The 26303-nt window shown below is 35.6% G+C and overlaps 1 protein-coding gene across 3 annotated transcripts in view; it reads left to right on the top strand.

Annotated features, from left to right (window-relative positions):
• LOC119835282 (serine/threonine-protein kinase NLK) overlaps window positions 1–26303 on the top strand; it is a 106112-nt gene that overhangs the window by 71330 nt on the left and 8479 nt on the right. For all 3 annotated transcript variants that reach the window (XR_005288036.1, XM_038360013.1, XM_038360014.1), the window contains exons 4-7: window positions 10234–10340; window positions 19667–19835; window positions 24658–24784; window positions 25900–26070. Coding sequence is in view for 2 of the 3 variants with exons in the window: in XM_038360013.1 (XP_038215941.1) it covers window positions 10234–10340; window positions 19667–19835; window positions 24658–24784; window positions 25900–26070 (574 nt within the window). In the remaining variant the exon portion in view is untranslated. The remainder of the gene's footprint in view (window positions 1–10233; window positions 10341–19666; window positions 19836–24657; window positions 24785–25899; window positions 26071–26303) is intronic.

The raw sequence follows: 26303 nt of genomic DNA, 5'->3' as shown, positions 1-26303 counted from the left end.
TATCGGAAAGGGAAGGTACGTTTCGACTGATTATATTAAAAACATTTATTTGATTTGTTGTGATATTTGAGATAGGTACTGATCCGCGGGAGTTATATGCTTTAGTTTAACTGTGATGGTATCATATTTATTTTCAAATCCACACCAATAACGGCTATATACTTGTAGCTTATATATATTTACTATATGTAAATGGTAAGGTACTCATGAACGAATGAAAAGACTATGACTACATTGAGTTTGGGTTAGCACAAAAATATGGGTATGTTATATTGCATTGTTTTATCGAACTATGTTGTATGTTACGATAAAATGCGTGCGTGCGTCGACAGTTTGTGAGATGATTTGTAAATACATTAATCTGTAAGCGGCTTATACAGTACTTGGCACAAGGTGACCGGAGAGGCTTCTTGGCGCGTCTCTAAAGTTATCCCCCTCTCCTTCCCCCCTCCACCTTAACTGCCTTGGAAATTTGCCCGATAGGCTGTAGATAAACGTCACTGGGGTAACTCCATTACGGCTCGCAAAGGTTGTGTATTTTAGTCTCATTAGCACGGGTTTGAGGATGAAATATTCAGTAAGTGCGCATTAACTTCTGTACTTTGAGCTATTAGTTACCGAATGACGTGTGTTTTAATCGGAGGAAATCGATCGATTGTGATTTGTAGGATCATAAGCATATTATTTGTATCTCGGTGATGTTCATATTTCTAATTCATTTAACACATCCTGTTGTCGCCTCCATTTAATAATCATAAAGCATATCTCTTTCATGTTTAAATGTAGGTATTCAAAGAACCTTCAACCGTCGAAAATAAGTCGTGTGTCATGTAAACAGCGCGCCCGTAACGAAAGGGATCACGTTGCATTAAGTCGCAAAGTGGGTTAACGGAACCCCTGATATATCTCCATCTCTATACATCATGCCGGTCGGTCGGAAACTGGTATTTCGTCGTTGGATCCCAATGTTGGTCGAGGATTTCGCCCGGCCCGAAGTTGGATAAAATTATTGCGGTCCAAGAGACTGAGTGACCAATTTCACCCTGCCATTTCAAAGGCGTACTTTTCGTGTCCATACTGATTGTAATTTACATTGATAATTAAACACGAGTCGGACTGTTTACGACGGTAAGACGCGCATAATGAAGTGGACACGAAACGTTTTCAATATTTTACCGTCGATATTGTTTGAGGTGGTTTCGTTTTGTTCATTTAAATATCTTGTCTCGCTTGGGCGAACGGCTATAATTTATAATAGCAGGGGTTTTAATAAATCGGGATCCTTTTTTAATAATGGCTATCTGTAGATGGAAAAGTTTTATAATTGATCGTTGGAATCGTTAATTTATTTATCAAGTTAACTTGCACAAAACCGTAGATCACCGCAAAATCATCATCTCGCTTGAGATGTAACTGCACTGTTTAAGGACTGGATTTTAGTGTTAAATATTTCATAATAATTATTGTTGGTCTTCACGATTACGATGTGCAATTATGTAACAGTTCTTAGATGTGAGACAAAAGTATACATGTAGATATTTTTTCACAGAATGCTACTAGTCAATCTAAACCAAAATCCCCGAGCTTAGAACTCAATTTTAAAACATCTCATAACTGCGACGCAGATCTGGCTGCTCGAATTTATGAATGCAGCTGGGAGATTCAGAATGTGTTTTTATTTCCCGTTAAGTGAATTTCCATTGTCTAGATTAGCATCCTGATAATTCTGAGGCGGAAATTTGTCGCTCTACGGTGGCGGTGGCGGTGGCGGACGTCTTTGTAGATAGAAGCGAACACTTATTCTATAATTTATTACTGTGGTGGAAAAATGGTTGAGGAAATTGTTACTTGTTTGTAGTTCCTGATCGAGCGGCGGCCGTGTTTCGGAAAATTTGTCTGGTTGAAGATGGTAGAAGTAGACCTACCTTTACTTATCGATAGAATAAGTATATGGCACCTAACATACGTTCTCTAAAACGAGGCTTATTCGCAATAGGACTGAACTTTTTTCATTATTGTTTTTATAATAGACTCGCTTTTTCTGTCCCTTTGTATGCTTAAATCTTTAAAACTACGCAACGGATTTTGAAGGGGTTTTTTTTTAATAGATAGAGTGATTCAAGAGGATGGTCTATATGTATAATAACATCTATTAACTACTCCGAATTAACGCGTGCGAAGCCACGGACAATAGCTAGTATCATATAAAATGTATTCTTTATTTACACATTTAGTTCATAAATAAACAGTGATAAAAAATCGCAATCGCCATATAAGAATAGTAGTTATCATCGTTAATACGAGTACACTGCAATTACGCAGATGATTTATAATATAAAGATTGCAATATCGGTCCCGCCGCCAGATTGGTATCGCGCGTCGAACGCCGTCAATGAGTTACCTTTGCGGGCGAGACGCGACTTTGATTGATTTCATCAAATAAACCTGCCAACACACGTCGGCCATGTTTTTTACCTTAGCGTGTGGTATTTGTACAGACATGGGTTGTGTTCGGAAAGTTGGATGAATTTAGTTATGATAATTTATTCGTGGTATGGTTTTTATATGAACGTTTATCTGGGGTATTCGATGCGTGTTTAATTAGTTTTATCAGATAATGTACGAGTCAATATCAGTAGTAATTATGTTGCAAAACATGTAGCGATGTCTTCCAGGCTAACATTAACTACTTCAGTCTTTTGTTCATGTGCCCTATCCGATTTAAATTTAGTATGTTTCAGGCATCTCTGAATTATTATTATAGTTTGCGTTGTCTACGCATTTATGCAGCATGTAAGTAACGTTTATCATAGGTATAAAGTGGAAATTATAGGGGAGCTCTGTCTACAGTTTGTGCACGGCTCGTGTAAGCGTTAGCGCGGATACATTTCAGCATCCGCAAATTTCCTGACCACTGAGTCACACGGCCGATCCGTCACTGTCCGCCTTTGTCCGTTCGCGCGCTTTCGTAAATCCGCACGTCCGATAAGCTGAGGCGAGATTACATATGTGTATAATACATATAGATATATAGGAGTACGTATCGTTCGTAGACAGGGATATTTTCAAGAAATTTACGTAGCTGAGGGTAAATAAAATACAAGTATTATGTTTTGCGCATAGTTAAATAATTAATTCTAAAGTGTGTAGGTATCTATATGTGTTCATAGATCTTCTAGTCTAGAGAAGATTAATTTTATTTATTTATTTAAGTCTTCAACAAGATTGTACAAGGAAATATCTTTCAAAATGACGTGTCTTAAAAAAAGTGTACATTTTTTAACGTTTTCGTAAAATTATCAGATAAATTGACAAGTAAACAGTCGGTATTGTTTGTGTGATAACATATTAATGATGTATAACCATTCTTTTCAAACCACATTGTGAAATATTGCATATATTTACTTCAATAATGCGCGTCACAGTTGAAAAATGACACAATCGATTACCGTAATAGATTTCTCTCGATATGGGATATTTACACACGCTTTGTCCATTGTGTACGTGCCTAATATTCATAACAGAAGCTCTTACTGTGTTTAAATGCGTATATCAAGACTCATATAGATAAATCGGTGAATTTTATTCAAATAAAACGCTTTTTGTTATCGAAGAAGTATTTACCCACAGATTTTTTTTAAATTTTTAGCACAAATCACGGTTTTAAAGTAGGTAGTACTTTCTATGACTATTATTTCTATTAGAAAATACATTTTTTATTCTTTATAATATAAATATATAATGTAAAATCCAAATACATCAGGAAGAAAAAATGTTTTTGAATCAACATTCATATGCAATACATATGCGATAGCTAGTAGGTCCTAGCTAGTGTTTGCAATAGATTTCGATAGCTCTGAAATTTTGCGGTCACCGGAATTCGGAAAATATCTTTCTATTCGGGATCACGGCAACGACGTTAATCTTGTCTATGTGAAATTAGATTGACCGATACCACTTTGAATACAGGTGCCATCGATCCATCGAACCAGTGGCAGCAAAGCGCGGGGGCGATGATCCGTCAACGTCATCGTTTTACGTGTTTGTCTATGAGGCGCATTCTTCGGTAAGGAATGCCGACAAGAAAGTCGAGCTGCTACATTTTACAATATGCATGTTAAGAGAATATTCATGAAACGTTAACTTGCGAGTTCATGCTCTGATGCAATGCCATACTGTCGTGTGGAACAATAATTTCGCTTTTGAATGAGATTTGAAACCTTGTAGCGGCGTTCTGCTCTAAGGATTTGTGGAAATTGCCCCTATCGTCAATACTGTGACCCGTATATCAAGACAGGCCGTGGAAATACGTAAACATGTTTCAATAGGTTCTTGTTCTGCGTGTGTATAAGATGCATAAATGCATAAATATAAGGATCTGTTTGTATTAAATACACTACACGTATGAGGTATTTTTGTGAAATGATTTCTTTTATTTTACTCTAGTGGATATAATGGGAATAACATCGAATGGAACGATTTTGCGGGGCTTTTGTGTATGTTTGAAATCTTCCCTATCTGCTAAACAAATTGTTCCAGGTCGCTTGTTTCCGTTCATATTCATTCATGAAATATTCCTTTGTGTGACATAGGCACATGGATGCCTACACTTGTCTCTCAAGGCCCTTCATTTTGTAGTCTTTTTGGACTCAGTTTGAAAGTGAGTCACAGTTAGAATTTGTTTCGCTAAATTCGAGTTTAATTTTAGCAACAGTTTCAGTCATCAGTGAGGATCCTTCACAAAGAGTTTTCAATTTATGCGTAGTTTTCAGTCCGCGAAGTTTCAATTTAGAAGTTTGTTAAAGATATACACGGTACGGATATAACGCTATTCTGAAATGGTTTCTTTGTTTTTCACTGGGAAATGAATTTTTTAACTTTGCCGTAACGAGCATAATTTTTTTGTGAAATTTTAACATCTTTCGCATGGCTTCTAACGTTAAACTTTGCAACAACCGAATTCTAATGGAAGGTTCTAATAGATGGTCTTATCATCATTTTTAAATAAAAATAACAGTTTAACAACTTTTTAGACATTGTGCATTTACATTAATAAATAGATTAAGCTATAAAAATGTGGAGCGAAAACGAATATTCTCATATAACATTCAAGATTTATCGGTTACAAATGTGACTGACTGATAAGAGTTCCGTTAATGACTTTCATATTTTAGCCAATTTTCTCTTGAACTAGTTTTGATAGCTAATGTGTGTAAATTGTTATCATATCGAGTAAACGTAAATTTCTGGTATTATCTTTTCAGCTTTATTATAAGTAAATACACAAATGTTAACTAATACACACTTTAAATGCTGAAAGTTCGATTGTTTTCTTTACCGTATTTGGTATATTTCCGCATTGAATAAATTAAGGAAAATGTAAATTATTTACAAGTAAGCTAGCCCATTTGTTATGATTACTTCTCTTAAACAATAATTTGCAACGCACAAGCCCTTTTCCGTACCGCCTGACCTTACCCTGCCTTTGTTATATAATTCATCACGCGCCACATCATTGGCTCGCTTGTCACAGAAAGAAGGAACAAGTTAACGTAAGCGTGAGTATACACTTGCATTCTCTCGAGCACTACTTTGTAGTGTAACGTTCCTGCGATTGCTCCCTCTGTTCGGAGCACTGTTCACAGCGAATGTGCATTCTCATCCGTTATTTTGTTGCACCTTGCTATCGGTCTTGCTCGGTACCTCAACACGCTCGCTGATTTCTAAAAATCAGTTTGTAACAAAAATCAGCGAATCTAGACAATGAATGACGGCGAATGCTCGATGTTCTGTTACAAGTAAAAGGTCTAGTCTATCGGCACCTTAAGCCATATACACTCTCGTAGGAGGACTTTTTGTCGGCTGACGTGTCGGAGCAATGTCGATGTCGGTGCACAGCTGCGTCGTATCCGGTCGTAATATCCTCGACGAACACAAGTGTACCTCGAGTGTAGGAATCTATAAGAAAAAATGTACAGATGTATGGATGGGAAAGGGATGTAATGGCTTTAGTGTGCTGCCAGAATTTAAAGGAACTGTACTGTAGAATTTATGCAATACATGGCTAGTAGTATATTTAATAAGTAGGTATTACGATGTCTTTCACATTGATTTTATAGTGAGTAGTGCTTATAGCTATTTTAGCCTAAGTGACTCAATGATAACTAGCCAGCGTTGAGTATACAATGTAGATCTTACGAACTGGTGGTATTCCATTCGATTCTTATTCAAACTCAAACATTTATTTATTCAATTAGACTTCTAATAGAAGCTTTTTGAATATTCATGAAAATGACATTGGACTATTATTTTTATAAATAGAGTTGTAATTTACAGATGTCGTAATCGACGCAGTTAAATGCGAAGTGATTAATTCTGAAACTGCTCAAGCGGCTCCGGCGAAGACCCGCAACAATTATAAAGTGGAACGCAACAAGTCACAAACGCTCTCAAATGTTATAGTTGTACCCTTTGGATGGGGCCAAGCGGGCGGTGGGAGGGCCCCTTTGTAAATAATTACCGAGGTTCCCTCTGACGGCGCATCCCCTAGACTACCTACGCTCGAATTCGCCCCAAGTCCTCAGGTTTTCTTTGCTTTTCGGAAACTGTCGCCCCACGTCTGACGGTTCTTGGGAATCGAGACAATCGCCTCGCCTCACCCTCCCGTGGCTGTGTTGAGAGTTGTTACGGAATTTTTTAATCGCCATAATGTCTTTGGGCTTTATTTCTATGGTCATTATGCATTACGGTTTTACTTAAAAGGCTAGCTAATGTTGTAAGGTCTAACAGTGAGGTAAGATTATTACCTACTTTGCTCGTGATTTCATTGTTTAGATTTGGGTTTTGAGAATAATTTAGGATGTTGTATATCTTTAATCAAATATTATATTTATATTGGTTTATTTCAAATATACCAATAATAACGGAAATGAATGAATTGGACGATTTTCTTTAAAAGTTGTCATTATTATTCATGTCTGGACTTATAATATAAATATACTCTTTTTTTTTCATTAAAATAAATCAGTAGCGTTCGTCCTATCTCGTTCCCTAAACGACGATATGCTTTCAAAATTATGATATGCTAGATAAAGTTCATAAAGTAACCGTTTCATTAGAAGCAATGTCCCTATTTTTGCGTTACAAACGAGTTAAATATATCAGGATGTGGGTTAAATGCTGAAATATAGCACAGTAAACATTTACGACGCACGCTTTCGTTTGCCAAACGTGTTTTCCCCTATTTGGTTAGTAACAGTTTTGTGTTTTTTTATTTATTTATTTCTACGTCGAATATTTCATTTTTGTAGTTTTTATCGTTTTTATTTTTCGTGTATATATGATGACCGCTTAAATGTCACGTTGAGTGTAAAAATTTCCGTATGTTTTATAAAGAAATTCCTTTATTTTTATTTCCAAATATGGAGCTGTACTTTATATTAAATCAAAGTAATAAATGTCTCTGTCGATATGGTTGACATGAGGGACCTTTTTTTTTAAATATGTCCATGTGTCTGGATCCATGTGGTGTGATTAATAACACTAACTTTTAATATATCTGAGTTTTTTCAGTTATTTTTGCGATATGAAAAGAATTAAGGTCGTATATAATTATAGGCTATGTTTATGGGCGGCGATAGTCGATTACCATCAGGCGATTCACCAGATCAATTGCCCGCTCTTACACGAAAAAATAATAAATAAATACTAATATATAACACCTATTCCCCGATTAAAATTCATAGACGTGTATATATGCAGATGAGTTGCAATCGAATCTAGAACTTATACGAGAGGGTGTCTCGAAATGGGCGCATTAGTAAATTATCAACCGGGTAAAGCTTGTCCGACGCCGCGGGAGATCCTTATACTATAATATTTCAACTGGAATTTGCATTGAACGTGCCCTGAATGTAATTGTGTAAGTTTCTGCTTGCTTGCTTGTTTGTGTAATCTTAAATCATTCTAATTAAGTGTCACGTTGTTTTTCCGCGATGGACTCCTATACTGCTCACCCGATTTTAATAAAATCAGCACACCATCTGTAGTGTGATCCAACTTAAAAGATTGGATACTTTATATTATTACATCTTAATATGTATATGTAAATGACTTGTCACGTGGTTTATCCGCGATGAAGTCCGAAACTACTCTACTGATTTTAACCAAATGTGCACACGACGTGCATTTCGATCCAACGTAAGTGATTGGATAGTTTTTAATATTTCAATTCAGGCATATTATTATCCTGGCGGAGCCGGGGCGTCCAGCTAGTTTGTTTATAAAAATTGCAGAACGATGGGATGACGTTTCGTGTTTATGACGCCATGTTGTCTCACTATACTTGTTTCTTCAAGACATAATCATTTAAGTAAATGAGTAGTTTAATCGAGATACTAACTGTTGTTTTTATATCTTATGCATCTCTATATCTAGCGGTTCGTCCCGTCTCCGCCCGTGGTACAAATATAGCCTATAGCTGTCAGGGATCACGTTCATGTTTACAGTGCAACGAAGAAAGAAACTGAAAGTATTTTCAAAATCATGCTGTAGTTCCTGAGTGACTCATTGATTTGACTTGGATGATAAGCTACTTTGAATCCCGATTAAATACTCCCTTGGGATCAAACAGGAATATTGATATCCGGGCGGAGCCGGGACTAGCATCTAGCTACAAATAATTATACTTCAACTGAAGTCTCAATAAGCACTCGAGGTGCTGAAAGCGTGACAACGGCTACTTCTTGCGTCACGGCGTGACACACCAGCTCCCGGGACCCGACCGCTGATATATGTTCAAGCGGCGAACCATTTTTATTTCTGCCCGCCACATTTTTATGTGCCCTAAGGCGATTTTTTATATTCGTTGATGTTCAAGGGAATTGCGATACGAAATTATTTACGTTTACTCTAGGTTAATCTTGTTTATCACAAGGAACTTTTGAGTAATGGTTTTTGGAATACATATTATGTAAATGTACCATGTGGTGGATTAATCATTTAATATATTTTGTTCTATAATCCAATACCTACTACACCTTCACCAATATAAAATGTATCAAATATTATGTGAAAAAGATAAATCCAGCACAACACCGCACCGATTATCTTTATACCTACATAGCATTTTATAAACATGTTACATTGGGAATTGCCGAAATACATACCTCACAATGAATTATTATCAATTACATAATTAATAAATGGATTGTCGTATCGTGTTCCCATTTCTGACAGAGTCAAACGAGGGTCGTCAAATTAAAACCAACTAAATAATTCTCTGTGTCTTTGTAAAGGAAGCTTCTTTCTTGGCTTTCTTTCTTAAGTGCGCCGAAAAGAAACAAAGATGTCATAAAGCTTGACTACACAGTGGATACAAACAAAGTATTAATATAAAAATTGATGAATGTATGCTTCCGATTTCGAAATGCAACAGTATAATATTCTATTAGCCTTTGAAAGTGTTGATATAATAATAAATTAAAACAAGTAAGTTCTAAAAACTCTAAGTATGTGAATGTGTCAATAACTCGAAATCGAATAGTTCAAAATTTGAAACGGTTTTTCAAAATCGTTCCATCATGTTCTAGAAGTCTATTTAACATTTCATATCTGTGCCGTTCAGAGGGGATGTCGGCTGCCGTCAGTCGTGTGGGCGTAAATTACCACGGCGTTTGTAAAGCTCGCTCGATACTAACTAAATTTGGTCGGTTTTCTACTCATTAACGCCGCCGCCGGCCAGTACGCACAGGTTGTACTGCCGCACTGCAGAGAGCCCTAGAAAATAATTATTTTCAGTCTCAAAGCCTTTTAGTTGCGCCTCTAAATGTAATTTTCACGATACTCTTTTCATTGGCGATGTTTGTGTGAATTTAATACTCATTGTATAAATATTTAATACTAATCGTAATGTATTTTAAAGTTTTATTACAATATGATTATTGACACTACCTTACGTTATTTTATTGTTTACTTTATTTTTGATTAACAACTTAAATATTTTGCGTCATAGAATTACCTAATAAAAAAAAACGATCATGAGGCGGGACTCTGGCAGGAACCTGTGTCTAAGAAATTTTGCTTCAAATATATCATTTTTAGTTTTATTGATTGAATTTATTTCTCATATTAATTTTGAAACGGTCTATCGCACCATTAATGAACAAAAACATAAACACGCTCACAGTTTAATATTGAATTACGCACGAGAGTTTCCTTAATCAGCGCATACAGTTATGTAATCACGGAGCTACTGCAAAGCGACCTGCACAAGATCATCGTGTCCCCGCAACACCTCTCAGCCGACCACATCAAAGTCTTCCTGTATCAAATACTCAGAGGTAAGTTCTGAGGGCGCCTTTTCTGCCCGGTCTCCCCTTTAACGTTACATTTCTTTGAATTCACTTTTGGCGTTGCGAATCGTGACGTGCACGTTGTAACTTTATTTCAGTTTCTGTAGCTTGGTTGAAATTAAATGCCTATATTGTAATTAGTAATTATTTAATATATGAAGGTTGAATGTACATTGTTTTGCAATATATATTATTTTATAAGTTTGCATTAGCTTTTTATCTTAGGAAAATTTGATATATATATTATTATGCTCGGTTATCTTTCTTAAAAATTCGACTTCACTTACGAGAATGTAAGTAGGTAGGGGATGTAGTACATTTACCATAAAAAATAGAAGATTGTCTAATAGTTAACGGCTACTTTGTAGGTAGCTAATATCTATTAAACTGAAACAATGAAGAAAATCCATTCTCTCTAGAAAATTCATTCTTCTACCTAATTCTGTGTGAAATTAAAATAAATATATTTCACGTTCAGCGGACGTAGATTATATAATATTGTAAATTAAACTATTAATAAAACTCGATCACAACAAACGAATGTCGATCATATAGAGTTAAAGAAAATACATAAGAGAATTTATGAGTTGATCATAATTTATGCGCGCGAAACTAATATCTCGATGAAACCAATATAAAGGTAATAAATCTCGCTTAAGAAATTATTCAGATAGCGTTATTAGATTCGTGTTTATAACGTGAAGTGGATTTAACGTCGATTCTTGTGAAAGCCGATTAATAACTCGTACGTATGATGTAAACTTTTTTCATTACATGCGTACGTAGTTGTAGAATTCATATATACAAGGGAAGTTTTGCTCAATAACGACGGACGAAATGAAAAGTTCTTTTCTGTTGATATGGTCGAGTTGCTTCGCATGTTTTCGACACACGTTTTACGCTCGCCGATTCTGCAAACGCCCCCTGCTTTTAATGTTTCAACTCTGATATGATAATTTCTGGAAGCATTATATGTATATGTGCTTTCAAAATTGGGTAAACTTTGATTGTAGATATATTACTGTAATATATCCCATATAAAAAATAATATCACTTAATATACATTGTAATATACATTCTTTTTTTGAGTAAAAGTATAGTACAATGCGTGTTTTAAACGAGATTTATACACATCCTGAAAGCATTATCCAGTGCAGACATTAACAAAAACTAATTTCGCCCAACATTAAGCGAAGGCGGCAGTGTGCATGCTAATGTAACACGTAGCAGGAGATAAAAGAATCGCGTCACACAGTGTCGTCTGTGCCCGATTCCGCATTATTAATTCTAGCGATTATTCCCGCCGTGCCAAGATTTCCCCCGAGCTGGGGAAAGGAGACGGGAGTAAAAAAATGCAATCGTAAAACGGCTTGCAAGGTTTAATTAAAAAGTTTACGGATGCATCGCCTTGGCTATCGGATTAAACCTTAAAGAGAATTTCAGTTGTAGGTACTTGATTTTTTCTTTACATCATTTGGAGGGGTGGGGTGGGGAGAAGAGGTAGGATTAGGAAACATTAAACTTTGCTGTGCTGAACTAATCTAACGTTCATTTAAATATTGACAGCAAATCTTAAATACAATGCGTGGAAGGTGGATGCATAATTCCTAACGTTGTTTAATATTTAACATTACGTGACGTGTCTCTAATCATTTAAACACAAATTACGCGCATAAAACCGCAACGGTGCCTATCACTGGTTTTGTTTCGAACGGTTTACAATGCGTACATTTTAAACGAGGCGTTTTAATCATGCTTCTATGTTTGGCTCGATAATTTCAGCGAAATTGTAGTGAGCAATTTGGTCGTACTTGACGCGTGCTAACGAATAGCGTATTTGTCGTTCCCATAGTTGGTGTGATGCAATTATATGGAATTATTCGTAATACGCATGAGTGACGTGAGCGTGAAGGGCTTCTTATGATCCTGTTCAAAAATAACATTTCGCCTTTAGCACTCTATCGTGTGGAACTTTAAATTTCATATCGACATAGATATTTAGATCTTTTGTTTTTTTTTTTTTAATTTGTTTGAATCATTTACTAGAACTATGATGTATATATAGTGTATATAGTGGAAATCATTTATTTACGATCCGTGTACATGGTTAATAATCGAAGAAACATTAAGCCCACGATGAATTATTCAATCTACTCAGAATACTACTGTTTATAATAATTACGCTTTTTCACGTTCGTACCGTACAAACGAAGCTATTAAACTAAAACGACATATAGATATGCGCCTGTAGCAAAAACTCGTAGTGAAATACCAATATATTCTTTACGGTTGTCGTGTAGTGAATGGTGGACTTTTTCGTCTCTTTATGGATGGCGTGGCCTATAATAGGTATGGTAATGGGCTAGCTCGGTTGGACGTTAATGATGTGCGCTGGTCTTTATCGCGCTCAGCGTGTTCTGTCATATCCTTTGAGAACAGCGTTGCGTGAATGGCGTCCTTAATTTTATTGATTTATGAACTCATAAGGTCGTTTCGGATATGCAAATGCGATATGTAGGTTGAAGGTAGATCAGATCTCTTATTAATTATGCAAATAATTTAGTACATATTGATATGATAAGTGACGGTTTTTTTTTAATGTTCGATACATTACGGAAATCTAAATTTTATGTCCAACCAAAATATTATGTGAAAGTAGAGTATTGACTTGGCAGCTTGTAAATGATGCCTATAATCGAGTTTATTCGGTAAAATGTAGATGTTATCGAAAGCTTGCTCGGGTGACAGGCGAAATTATGTGAATGTGGCACGCTTGTTTTCATTACAAACATAATGGTTGTGTTTTATGTGTGGATAATTACTTTCGTTTTCATAGAATACTAGCTGCGCCCCGCGGTTTCACCCGCGTAAGTCTGTATCCTGTAGGAATATCGGGATAAAAAGTAGCCTTTATGTTATTCCAGTTGTCCAGCCATCTACGTACCAAATTTAATTGCAATCGGTACAGTAGTTTTTGCGTGAAAGAGCAACAAACACACACACATCCTTACAAACTTTCTCATTTATAATATTAGTAGGATAGGATTAGTAGGATAGTAGTGAAGAAATTGAATGTGTCAAATGTCAATAAAAAAATAGAGACCTTTTTATCAATAACAGCTTATTGTATTTTATCCGACTGTAACATGAAATTTATTTACAAACGTAAAGCTAAAGTTTGACATTTCAACCCAATTAGTTTTGAAATAACGACAATGACGTTATATTCAGGTGCATTTACTAAGCGCTGTAAATACGCCTTTTCTCGCTTGGATCATAGACTTAAATTGTATACAAAATATTATAAAGCACATTAACTGCATACGAGATTGCAACTGTTCTCATTTCGGTGAGCGTCCTAACGGTGTTGATGCAGCAGGGCGTTAATTGTGTGTTACTTTTGCTCAGGCTGTGGCGATTGTATGTGGTTTTTATTCTTTATTGTATGGATATATCGTAAAAAATGTCCGAGCGGCATTGTATAAAACATTAATTGAAATTAACACCGTATGTCGTGGCATTAATGTTCATTGTTTATTGTATCGCTCATTAGAAAACTCTGCTCGTTAGATGCGTAGCCGGAGCTTTACTTTGGACGTTTTTTGAGCGTACGCTACTTTCCATCGATATAATTTGAATGAATGTCATTCATATATGGGATTTGATACAATTGTATGGATTGCCTCAGGATAAGAGGTGAGGTGAGAGAGGTAAACAATGATGAACAATAACAGAAATATTAGTATAATAGATTAGTTTTTTGTTGTTGATGTATCTACAAAGAGTTACAGAGTCAATTAATAGTTTCTGTGGTTAGGAGCTGAAATATGAAATCACCCTTCATGCATATTGGTAAATGTATTTATATGGTATTAGGGTTTCATTTCTTTTTTCGTATAAAATATATAGATCATAGTATAAAACGTTCTTATGTTACAGTGAAATCAATACCTTCTTAAATAAATATTCTGTATGCGTTATTTTCTTAGCTGTCTCCTATACTATGGATTGGTTGCATGGCTCTGTTTACCTCAAATGTTTGACGGGAAAATATTGGACCGTTAAATTGTTCTTTTGCCCAGGTGCTGTGTGTGATAATTGATTTGATTTGCCCAGTACGGACGTAGTGGGTACTGCAGTGTCGAATAAATATTTATTCCGATGTAATATGTCGGTGCTACGTCACTCGCGACACCATGGAATTTCATATCATAAAACTGAATGGTAGGGTTCAAATTTGTATGATTGCGCATTATTTTTTTTGCGCCCATTATTTTATATTCGAAAATGTAAACCCAAAAAATATCTGAGTTTTGTAAAATCCAGTGGGTAATACGTACGTGGAGGAAGAGGGATGGCATTCTTCTGACTAAAACAATATGATGTTTTTTTTTTTTATGTCACAGTCGGCAACTTAATGCCGACTTTAAATTGGGAAGGGATTAAGAAAAGATTACAATTTATTTGCAATTAAGACAATTTGTATAAGACGTATATTTATGAAAAACAAACAGGTACATGCAATAAAGGGTATATTTCACATAGGTATATCATAAATATTATTTATTCACACCGAAACTCTTTAGGTACTTGAACACCTACGAATGTTGAAAATTACGAACTTCTTAATTATCTGTATGCCTGCCAAGCTGTTTGACTTGTTAACAAGTGGCTTTTAGGTAAAACTCCTATGAAACTGTTCAGTCTTTTTGCTTAGGTATATGCCTGAAAAAATCTTAAATGTTTATTCTGTTCGCTTGTTCGCAAAAGTCTGTATCATGGAGAGAAATATTTTAAAGTGAGCACGAAGCGATGGAGTTTGGTGACTCGTAACGATTGCATAAGACGTCTAGACTGGAGGATAGATATATATTTTCAAATATTATTTCTGTATACTATATACACTCTCTGTGACGAGATAAATACTTAGATATCAAAAATGGCTACTATCGTATGTTGCAATTCTGCTAGACTAAACAGTCTTCAGTTAATACTCCTTAAGCAGAGGCTATAGCATCCCTTCATTCTTGTGTTATAAGTTAATCCTAATGTCCAGCGGCCTTAAATGAGATGTTTGACACATTAGCAGTGTAGCACAGGCTTATAAGCAAAGATACGTGATTAGTAGTGCATTGTCCTCACTCGGGTCCTGACGTCGTGGTCCGCTGCACGCGGCCGTTCACCTGCGCAACCAACCAGCTTGAACTGCCATGCGACGGTTCTTATTGTCCCATATACTCGTGATGGGGTTTTTTATGCTTCTCCAGTGTGATGCCTATCTGGAAATATGCTAGTGTGCTTTTTTCCCGTCATAATGGTTGGCGGAATGTTACTGATTTCATCCAGTGCTCTTGTAGTAGAAATATGCTGCTGTAATAAATGTAACTGGACTGTGTAGTTTTGAGATAATATTAATAATTTTAGAAGGTTATTTTATCGTTGTTGAAAATTTTGGTATTATGTTATCATTGTTGAAAATTACCCAGAAGAATTGTACATTTTCATTTTATTTACTTGGACGTAACAGAAACGTAACTATCGCAACTTATAGGGCAATATTTCAACAAACATTCTGCATTAAGAACTGGAACATTATGAAAGGAAAACGGAATACCATTACACGTTTCATTAGAAATTCGGTCAGCGACTAAGGGACAGCTGAACGGGGCCTGTCTAGCTCAAAGTCGCGTGGTGAAAACCGGCGCCCGGTGGGAAATTAAACTCGCAAGGCACCGAGTTGTCGTTAATTTGTTTCGACGTGCTCACTGGAGCCCGGCCTTTTGAGGTTATTGTTTTGAATCGTTCTAACGTGTTACAGATAAATAGAGACAAGATAATACCTGACAGTGTAGCAGCGTTTGGTGAAGAAAATTATGGAGTAAAATACAATTATCCTTTGTAGATACAAAGGATAATTCATTACATAATGTGACAATATTTGTTGACATAAGAAATATTATGCTTGTAAATTACTCATTTAATTTCACGATATCCTACACAAATTCTTAATACTGTTAAATTTGTTAAATAATATTTTTATATCCCAATTAGGTAAAGTCCATTGTTAGCTACATAACCCTAGAGGTGCATAGCATTGCCAACATGCCACTAGACGCAATGTTGCAAAGTATACACGATTAATGGCACCAGCATTAGCTCGAATGCTTAAAATTGTTCCACCAGTACTTCAACTATTAACAAGAAGCGCGTGTTCGACATTCCTCTTAGAATTACTGGGGGCCAGTGCAGTGTGCAGGTGAACCTGTATTTAGACCGCAGTGTTTCTTGCCCCCGCAATAACATTCCGCGCATAGCACGTGCGGTTCTTGAGAACAAGAGAACAATTCGAGACCATTCGACCCTGGTTCATTATAAGAACCGTTCGAAAACAGTCGGGGCGATTGCGACGCTTCGGCCATTGAAAGCATTATGGTAGTGTTTGAAGGCATATTTGCTGTGTAAATTATTATAATATTAAATTGGACATTACAGAATGTAATTTACAGTATATCGTACAGTTTTCCATAACGCAAGTGAAGTTAATAAAATATACTGCTGTCTATCTGTTTTATTATCGCTATGTGTCCGCGTATCAAATGGATATAATAGTTTTTATGTGGTATAACACCAAGACTATTCATGTCTATAAAAGGTATAACTTTTATTCATAAGTATTAACGTGTAACAGTCAGAGGGTCAGGTTCGCAACTCGTGGATATGTTTTGCTAAGTTATCTGGCAGTTAAAATGAAAAATATGTACTAACGAATAGTATCAACAAGTCTCTTAAAATGAAGACTAGTAGAAGTTGTATGACACTGCTGGACCTTTCACCCCTCACACATATAACGCTATCTACATTTTGTTCTTTTAACAGTTAGTTTGTGCAACAGTGAGTTTTTTGTACCGTGTCCTAGATCATACAAGATTAAATAAATAGAATGTTGCGTATTTCAAACAATTGCTAGAGGGCCGAGAGAGCGTAGTTTGTTTTGATTGCAGTCAACCGAATTTAAATAGAGCCAACGAGTGCGGTCCGATGTTTTGCATTACAATGGCGACTGATGTTTTAATCGCATCCCATTTGCGGCTTGTGAAATAGGCGGGAATGGGACACCTATATCGTGAAAGAACTGTATATGCTAGGTCTTTGATAAAATAGTTTAAAAAAAAACATAATGAATAAATGACAGCTGCTTTTTGCAATGTTGAAATGCTATTATAAAAATGTAAATAATGCATAATTCAAGATATAGTTATTTTACTACCTGACATGTAAAATATTTCACCATAATAGCATTACACGAGGGGTACCTACGTCGGGATATCGCCTATTTACTGGGAAATGTCATTGGGAGATTTTTATCACACTCGACGGTAACTTGGCGAGTATCGGATTTTGATAAATACAATATAGCGTCGTCGGCATCTAATATTTATGACCGGGAAATCTGGCGCTCGGCGCCGACAGAATATCCGGGCGTACTTGTATACGTAGTTTCGACTGCTAGCTTTACGAAAATGTGGTTCTCTTAGTGGAATGTTGCGAAATATTCCAGAAATGTTATAAAAATAAATTGAAACACCTACATTTTATATTATTTCATTTGGAGCCTCATAAATGAGCATAAATCTGTTGGAGTATAAGAGTGATGAATGCAATGCACAGAGTTAAACTTCAATACACAATTTCTTCACAATGACACAGTGCGGTGTTTTTATTTAATCCCAATTGATTTAGCGTTTGATATCGAATAATGATATTATGTTGGAAACCATAACCGTGCCCTGCGTGACTGAGTTTCGGCGCAATAGTGATAACATGGGAATATTTAACGTAAACAGTCATGTTTAATGAGACTGCCGTTATTTAAGCAGCTGCACCGTGTGGCGGCATGGGATATAGTAAGTACCTACATTTGTGGTGTGGACTTTCAGTTGTGATAACACAGCTTCGTAAATCAATAGTCAGCGGACGGTTGTTTTTTGTTTGCATTCATCGTACATAAGTCAGCGATATTAATCAAATATTTGTATGAAATGAAATTCTCGTGTCACGTAGTGTGTAACCGAATTCCTTTTAAGCGGTTTTAGCGAATGTCATGAAAATTTTATGTGTAGGTTATCTTTGTTTCTGAAAATAGGTACTAAATCTTGTTTATGTCTCTAAGTTATATACCTACTTATGTTGGTTCCAGTTAGAACAAGGTTTACCGGGTCTATTTATTCAAAAATGTCCGTCATCTTTGTAAGTGAGCGCAGAAATGATGTTTTCGGTTTTTCGGTTCGGTTATAAATAAAAGTAAGGAATTTCTCTGCATCTAAGGGCACCATCTGGTAGCACGTATGGTATAAATCATCCTATGCCCGAAAATTACACTTATATTTCTTCTTTATTTCATATATAATAATGACTCGATTGGTTAGCAAAAGCAATTATGATAAACCTTATTTAACATTTGAACAATAATGAAAATAAATAAATACGTTGTTCGTTTTATGAAAAGTAAATATTATTATAGTATATATACGGACGGCGTTCCTATTAAGTTTGTGTCCAGAACAACAAAGTATCTCAGAGCAGTCAATAAGTGCAGCGCATTTGCGAGCTGCTAACAACTTATAATAAATAGCGTTCGCCGCGCTTCCTCCACACTGTTTTAGAGACGGCCACGATTACCGAGCTCAGCAACTCAGGCTATATTTTAATAAGTCGGCTTCCATTTTCTGCGGCTTTGCAATTACTATCACGCGCAGTTGAGCGGAACTTTGCCCGCACCGGGCCTCAGGGAAACGTTATTGCTCTGAAAATGTCCTCGCTATATCACAGTCCGGTGCCGTCTAGCTGATTCTGGAATGTACCAGATAGCCGTTTGAGGAAATAGGATTTTTATTAATTCCACCCGCGGCGACCGAGAAGCGGTTTCGTTTGGTATTAGCGTGCTCATGTAGTGGTGGGTCTGAGGTTGCTATAAATTAATGTTTCAAACAGTTGGACAATGTTCTGCATGTGGATTGTATATGTGAATATAGTTGGTGTTATATAACTATGAATGTACTTTTGGGTAATGCGAAAGGTCTTCTTATTAAAGGAATAACTCTATTGCTTAATAATTTAATTCGAGACGGTTGACATCTCAAATTAAATCTTGCACTAATGCGAAAGAACTAAGCAGAGATTTCCTATATTGGAATCATTGTAACATATTGATCTGAAAACTATACGATTTTGTTTAAACGAATGAATATTACTTTCGAGACTTATTACTTTCCTTAATTAGATTACTAGTTTAAAATTCCTACAATTGTCCCCAGGTTTAAAGTACCTTCACTCAGCGCGCATCCTGCACAGAGACATAAAGCCTGGCAACTTGCTGGTGAACAGCAACTGCGTGCTGAAAATCTGCGACTTTGGCCTCGCGAGGGTCGAGGAGCCTGACTCCACGAAGAACATGACGCAGGAAGTTGTTACGCAGTATTATAGGTGAGCCTGAAATATAATCTTATTACTTGTCTAATTTATCGGAGGTCCATTTTCTTTTCCTCATATCTACCAGTTCATTCCGTCTTTCCAGTCGTCAATTCTTTCCTTATTCCTTACTCCTTAAAAGCTTACCATCAGATGAACCATCAGCTCAGTTGCCCACAGTGACATAAAGAAATATTAATATCTATTAGCAATTGTTATCATTTTCACATATTGTTTTATGGTATTAGATACTTGACCGATCGTTTCTTTTGTACAATAGTTAGAATTAAAGAGGGTTGAATAATGTTCTGTGCGTAATCAGGCAGACATCAAAGAAATAGCAAGATTTGAAATCTGTTCAGGCATTCACAGATTGAGCAAGAATTTAAAATGAAAAGTAATATTTAAAACCCGATATAGTTGATGATATAAGTAGAGTTTCGATCATATACTAGAGGACAAACATACATTTTTCGATAAGTACACTGTAAATGGTCTGTCAATCACAGATACAAAGACATCAAAGCATAAAAATATTCTTAGATAGACTAATACAATATAATACAGTAAGGACAGCACACATACAGGCATAAAGGTTATATATGCCGTTTTACTGACGTCATTCGAGGTTTAATTGCGGCCGCTTTATTACGGCCACGTTATCCTAGGAAACCAGAGCTTTAATAGTGGTTTCAGATGTGAATATGTCTTATGTTGAAAATATTTATGAAAACGGGAATTCAAATTATTAAATAAACAAGCAGTCCGACCCGGCTTCACTTTTTTCTTTCCATAAGGACCTTCCTTAAGAACGTACAAACAAAATTAGATCCATTGGTCGAGCCGTTCTCGAGTTTTACGCTTAGCAACAACTTAGGCGATTTATTTTTATTTATGTCGATAGATTACTCATATCTGAGTATATTGTAAATACTATAATCTCTTTATCAGACGAGAATAATAACACACGCAAAATGTAATAGTATCTCCTCTAAAAATGTACTATAAGGCGTGTTTGTTTCAAGTAAAATCTTAACACGAATAGTCTGTTTTTCTGCTAAACAGTATCTGACTTCTTATAAATTACAAATTGGGTCATTAGGTTTCGGTAGCAACAATTATGTCGACTGTTTCTTCTATTTAGCTTATTTTGAATGTATATTTAAAAGTGTCGTATTTTGTGCAACAACAGTGGCATATCTAGTTTCTTGAAAATAAAATTGGGTCATAAGTTGAAGCAGTGCAGTTAATTAGGTTAATTGTGATCAAAATTACTTGTGTCCTGTATAGATTAATTTGAATGTATTTTTGAGATACACAACAACTTTGATTAGATCGTACCCTTCTATTATAATAAAATGTAAATGGAAACTCTTGTACTCGTACTGTACGAAAGTTAGTTTTAACTACAATAAACTTTCCAGATTAACCAGGCCTTTTTAGTTATATTTGATCAGCCTAGTGTACGCCGGGTGCTATCGTGTATTCAGAAAGTTCAAGTTGGACATGTAAAGATTATCCCCTCCGGCCGCTTCTTGGCTCACTCTCAACTTTCAACCGGAGTATTAATTATGTACTATTATATTGTTCTCCTCGCATCCATCGTAGCTAACGTCTACGAGGCTATGGTGGATGCTATTTAGGCTATATTAAGTAAGGAACGACCTCGATATTTTGTTAGGATAGTACTCATTATACGCTGTGTTATGTAGCATTATGTACAGAGTATTCGGTTTATGCCATTATGAATATAATGTGGCTATGTGGCTGAATCGGGTTATGATTATAATGTCAAGAAAATACGCCCGGTTGCTTTTGGGAACGTTGATTGATAAATTAAATTTGTTTTTATGCGTCTTAAAAATTGCAATGCTTTGCCGTGGATGTGTTTACTATGCTCATTAATATGAGATCAGGTTTATTAAGACCAGTCTAAGTCGTCATATTTGCATACAATTGAAATATTACTTTAATAAGTTTGACGTATATGTTTACCATTATTCTTTACATGCACGACACAATCATAGGTATATATTTATATACCTTACATTTAATTCTATTATACCTATATCAAATATGAGATTTTCCCGATATAAATATAACTTTTTGAACACGTTGCGAGGCTTGTATTGACAGAATAAGTTTACGTATTTGCTACGGATGTTGAATTCTAAAAAGCCCCTACAGAACGCCGTGGATTCCATAAAAATGTAGGCTGCATGAGCGAGCTGACATTTTACTGTCAATTTTATATACGGTTCACTCGTTAAACATGACGAATATCCTTTGGACTGTCATAAAAAAAGAGATTTCACGATGAGCGTTTCGGATTTTAATTAAATTTATGAATATGCAATGGTAGTATTTTGAATTGTGTCAGCCTTTGTTGAACAAATGCATAATTAATCGGTTATCATGTGAAGGTAAAGTGATATACCGAACCTGATTGTAGGTATGCAACATGAACATTAGTATTTTCAATAACGACGTTGAGATATGTTCCTAACCTCAAGGGGAAATTCTATGTTGAACTCAGAAATATTTCATATATAGTAACGTATTTTCAATTATACTTAACAGTTATGTAAGATGTTGACAGTATGTACCTAAGTGAATTTATTTAATATTTAAGATTGTCTAAACGTTGATAGTTGCAGATCATCTGATTTTTATGCTACCTTCTATGCTGCTACCACCCTATATTTTCTTTTAAAATGTTCTTCGTGTTATTGCTCTCCAATATCGAATTAAATTATTCCAACATCGCACGACTGAGCATTCAAAATAAATACAACTAGTCAAGAGCAACAGCCGACTCGTCTCTAGGATATAAAGTTTTCCATCCCACCGCCTAATATTAATACAATAACGTGCTACCGAACTATAGTCTGTTCCTCCCAGATTGTCCGTGATACATAGTATATGTCATACCACTCAGAGATTACGTACAATTTACGTATCTATCGGAGATATAATTTTTAAAACCGTAGCGCGTTCAAACAAACAAACTCTTAATGGTCTTAGCATAGACTAGCCACGTAATAAATAATCAATCCTATATACAAGCCTGCCGGCAGTCACGATGGAGGAACGCGAATTCACGATCGCCTATGAATGAGTGACCTTTGCGCCAATGACCGCTATTGAAAGACTGTTGAAAGTATGCCACGGCTACCGTGTCTTGTGGATGTTTTGCGGTAACAAGAGTCAGCTGGAGTTTTAGGTGTTGTTCTCAATGTTGTTAATGATTGTGCGCATTAAGTCGGTTGAACCAATCTGTGCGCTTTCTGGAGCATTGATAAAGACGGAGATGTTTGTGATCCGTCGAATTGTTAACGGTACATCTTGTTTTCGGTGACATTGTTCTAGTAGTTTTTTCGTTATGGAAGTCCGAAATGTGAAGCCGTTTTGTGTTGCATTTCGTATAGCCTGGAGGCTGTGACCATAAAACTACATAATTGAATTTGAACCGAATATAAATATACTACCGTACCCGTGATAAAAAGTTGCCTATATGTTATTCCAGTTGTCCAGCTATCTACGTACCAAATTTCATTGCAATCGGTTTAGTAATTTGCGTAAAAGAGCAACAAGCACACACACACATCCTTACAAACTTTCGCGTTACAATAAGAGTTCTCTTTTAGCGATTTGTAGTTCTTACACATGACATCGTCCGCGCTTATAGATAGTATTTAGTGTTGACTGGTCCAAATCAAATGATGATGAATGATGATCTCTCACCATGAGCCGAAGTACCTGTATTAAAGAAACTAAACTTACAACTGATATTATAGTTTGAATATCCATTAAATATGTAAATATAATAAATATCTAACCTTTTTTGAATAAACCTTCATAAAACATAATTATTTTTATTCATGAGGCGTGTCCGGAAGGGTTAAATACATTATCAAGGGACAAATATGTAAATAAGTCAGTTATGGAAATGTTAGCAACTTGACCTTTGATTACGGTCTTCTTTACCTGTTTTGTGATTTTCAGCGTTTAATTGCATGAGTCTACACAAAGGTATATTTTTATAGCGTATATTTATATTGTATATATTATTATATATCCTATTATCTACCTTTCTACCGCTAATACAAACGCGAAAGTAAGGAACTATAGATAAAGCTTAAATTGAATATAAAAAGTTATTTATTATAACAATATAAAACAAACTAATTATTTTAACAATTTGTTGTGAACAATGAATATTATTAGCAATAATTATTATATATATCCACCGTTATGAAGGAAAGCTTTTCTCCGAACACTTCCTGCAACGCCATCTAGTTTCAGAACACATTGACATTATAAGCAGGGGGAACGCAAACAACTTGGCCGTTCGATCCTCTGCTTTCGTTTTGTGCTTTATAGGTTATTAATGGGTCTTTCAAATAGGTAATTTCAAATTAATTCTTTAAGTCTTATATTTCTTTTAATACTTTCATCTTATATGTAAAGAGTGCTCCGAAAACGGACAAAGTTTCGATTTCAGTTATATTTTCGAATGTTATACCAGCTACATACAACAACTAAACTCGGCGCATATGCTAAATATTTCTTACATTTTCAAGCGCAGCTTTTAAAATACAGCACTTTGAAGATTCCAGTCACGTCTGATATCTTTACTTATTATCACTTGTATATTGGTAACTTTAAACAAATAAGACACCGAATTAATAAATATGTACTACATTTAATAACCTTTTTCTCTCATTTGTATTTTATAATTCATTTTTAGAACAAAAATATTACCGTCATTACTAAATTTATAAACCAAAGTAATTGTTTCTTTAAACGATGACTAATGAACCACCTAACATTTCAGAGCGCCTGAAATCCTGATGGGCGCCAACCACTACACAGCGGCTGTCGACGTGTGGTCCGTGGGTTGTATATTTGGCGAACTTCTCGGCAGGCGCATTCTCTTCCAGGCACAGAGTCCTGTACAGCAGGTATTTTGTCTATTAGTACATATTTATGTATATGACAATATCACTAGGATAAGTTAATAAAAGGTGATTCGAGAGAAAGACAATTACTCATATAGACATGCTGGTCTGGAAAGTGTTTTATGGTCAGGACACTCCTATGACTTAGGAGTAATAGAAATAGTAATAGTTGTATTATTTCAAATGCGCTCAAAATATTCATTAGAAAAATATCTTGGGATTTCGGAATTAGGTTATAGATGCTTAAGACACGCGCATTTCATATAATATTCTCAACGTTTCTTAATATAATTTATATTCAAATTGTGTTTATTTTCTGTTGAGGAAAATCGCGTGGGTTGTCTTTTTGTTGTAATAGCAATTGAAATTGACGGCTGAACGGAGATGCCACGAACAGAAATGTTATTAAACGCACTTATTTGTCTCGTATTTTTCTTGAGTTATTCATGGAATGAACAATGTCTTAGGAAATACTTGGAGTAAATATGAGTATGTTGATAATTTGGTTTTGTACAAGTTACAACCAAAGGTAATCCTTCAAATGACTCTAAAACAATAATTCTTATAATATATTCTTGCATGGCAATCTCACCAGGAGGAACTAAACTTACAGAAAAGGTCGTACGCTGACCTGAAACTATCTAAAATTACGCTCATGCGTAACTAATCTTTACCTGTTTCCTTATCAGTTTTCTCTCTTTCATCCTCTTTCAAGTCTCGTAGCTCAAAGACAATTTTTATTATGCAAATGTTACACTTCCTTCAATTAAGAATGTTATCATGTCGATAGAAATTATTTCTTTTCGTCAGCACTTTATGTACTTTTATTGTAATGTCGCTGTGCAATAAAAGCTGTTCTCAGATATTGCACATTACAGTGATTTCGTATTAATAATTGTTAAACCGATGATTGATACTCAATAAAATCTATATTTTAACCGCGTTATTTATTCACTGTAAACGATTTAGAATAAATTTTGCACAAAAGACAAAACATGATCATAAGCAAAACTCGATCTAATGTCATTAAAAATGTTCTTAAAAAGCAACGTTATCTGTTATTATATTATATTATATTATATAAAAAAAAAACTACAAAGGCAAGTAAACGTTTCCAGCTGGAGCTGATCACCGAGCTCCTCGGCACGCCGTCGCTAGAGGACATGCGGTACGCGTGCGCGGGCGCGCGGGCACACATGCTGAGGCGCGCGCCTCGCCCGCCCGCGCTCGCCGCGCTCTACACGCTCTCCGTGCAGGCGACGCACGAGGCGGTGCACTTGCTCGCTCAGGTATTTGTTTATTTCTTGTTTATTTTTGAAGTGAAACTTCTTTAGAATCGTTGTGATTTCAAACTGATGCAATGGAAAAAACGACAAGTAAGAGACACAAATATAAAAATGTGTGGAATGAAGCCGGCAAAGAAGGAGACAGAATTATATATATACTATTTTATACTTAGTCTGGCCATAAATACTGTTACACTTAATTATAAAAAAATATTACATTTGAATTTCGAATCTGT

The sequence above is a fragment of the Zerene cesonia genome, chromosome 20 (genome assembly GCF_012273895.1).
Source record: "Zerene cesonia ecotype Mississippi chromosome 20, Zerene_cesonia_1.1, whole genome shotgun sequence".
Taxonomy (NCBI): Eukaryota; Metazoa; Arthropoda; class Insecta; order Lepidoptera; family Pieridae; genus Zerene; species Zerene cesonia.
Note: the sequence above shows the minus strand (reverse complement) of the source record. Positions and strands in the feature narration are given on the sequence as shown.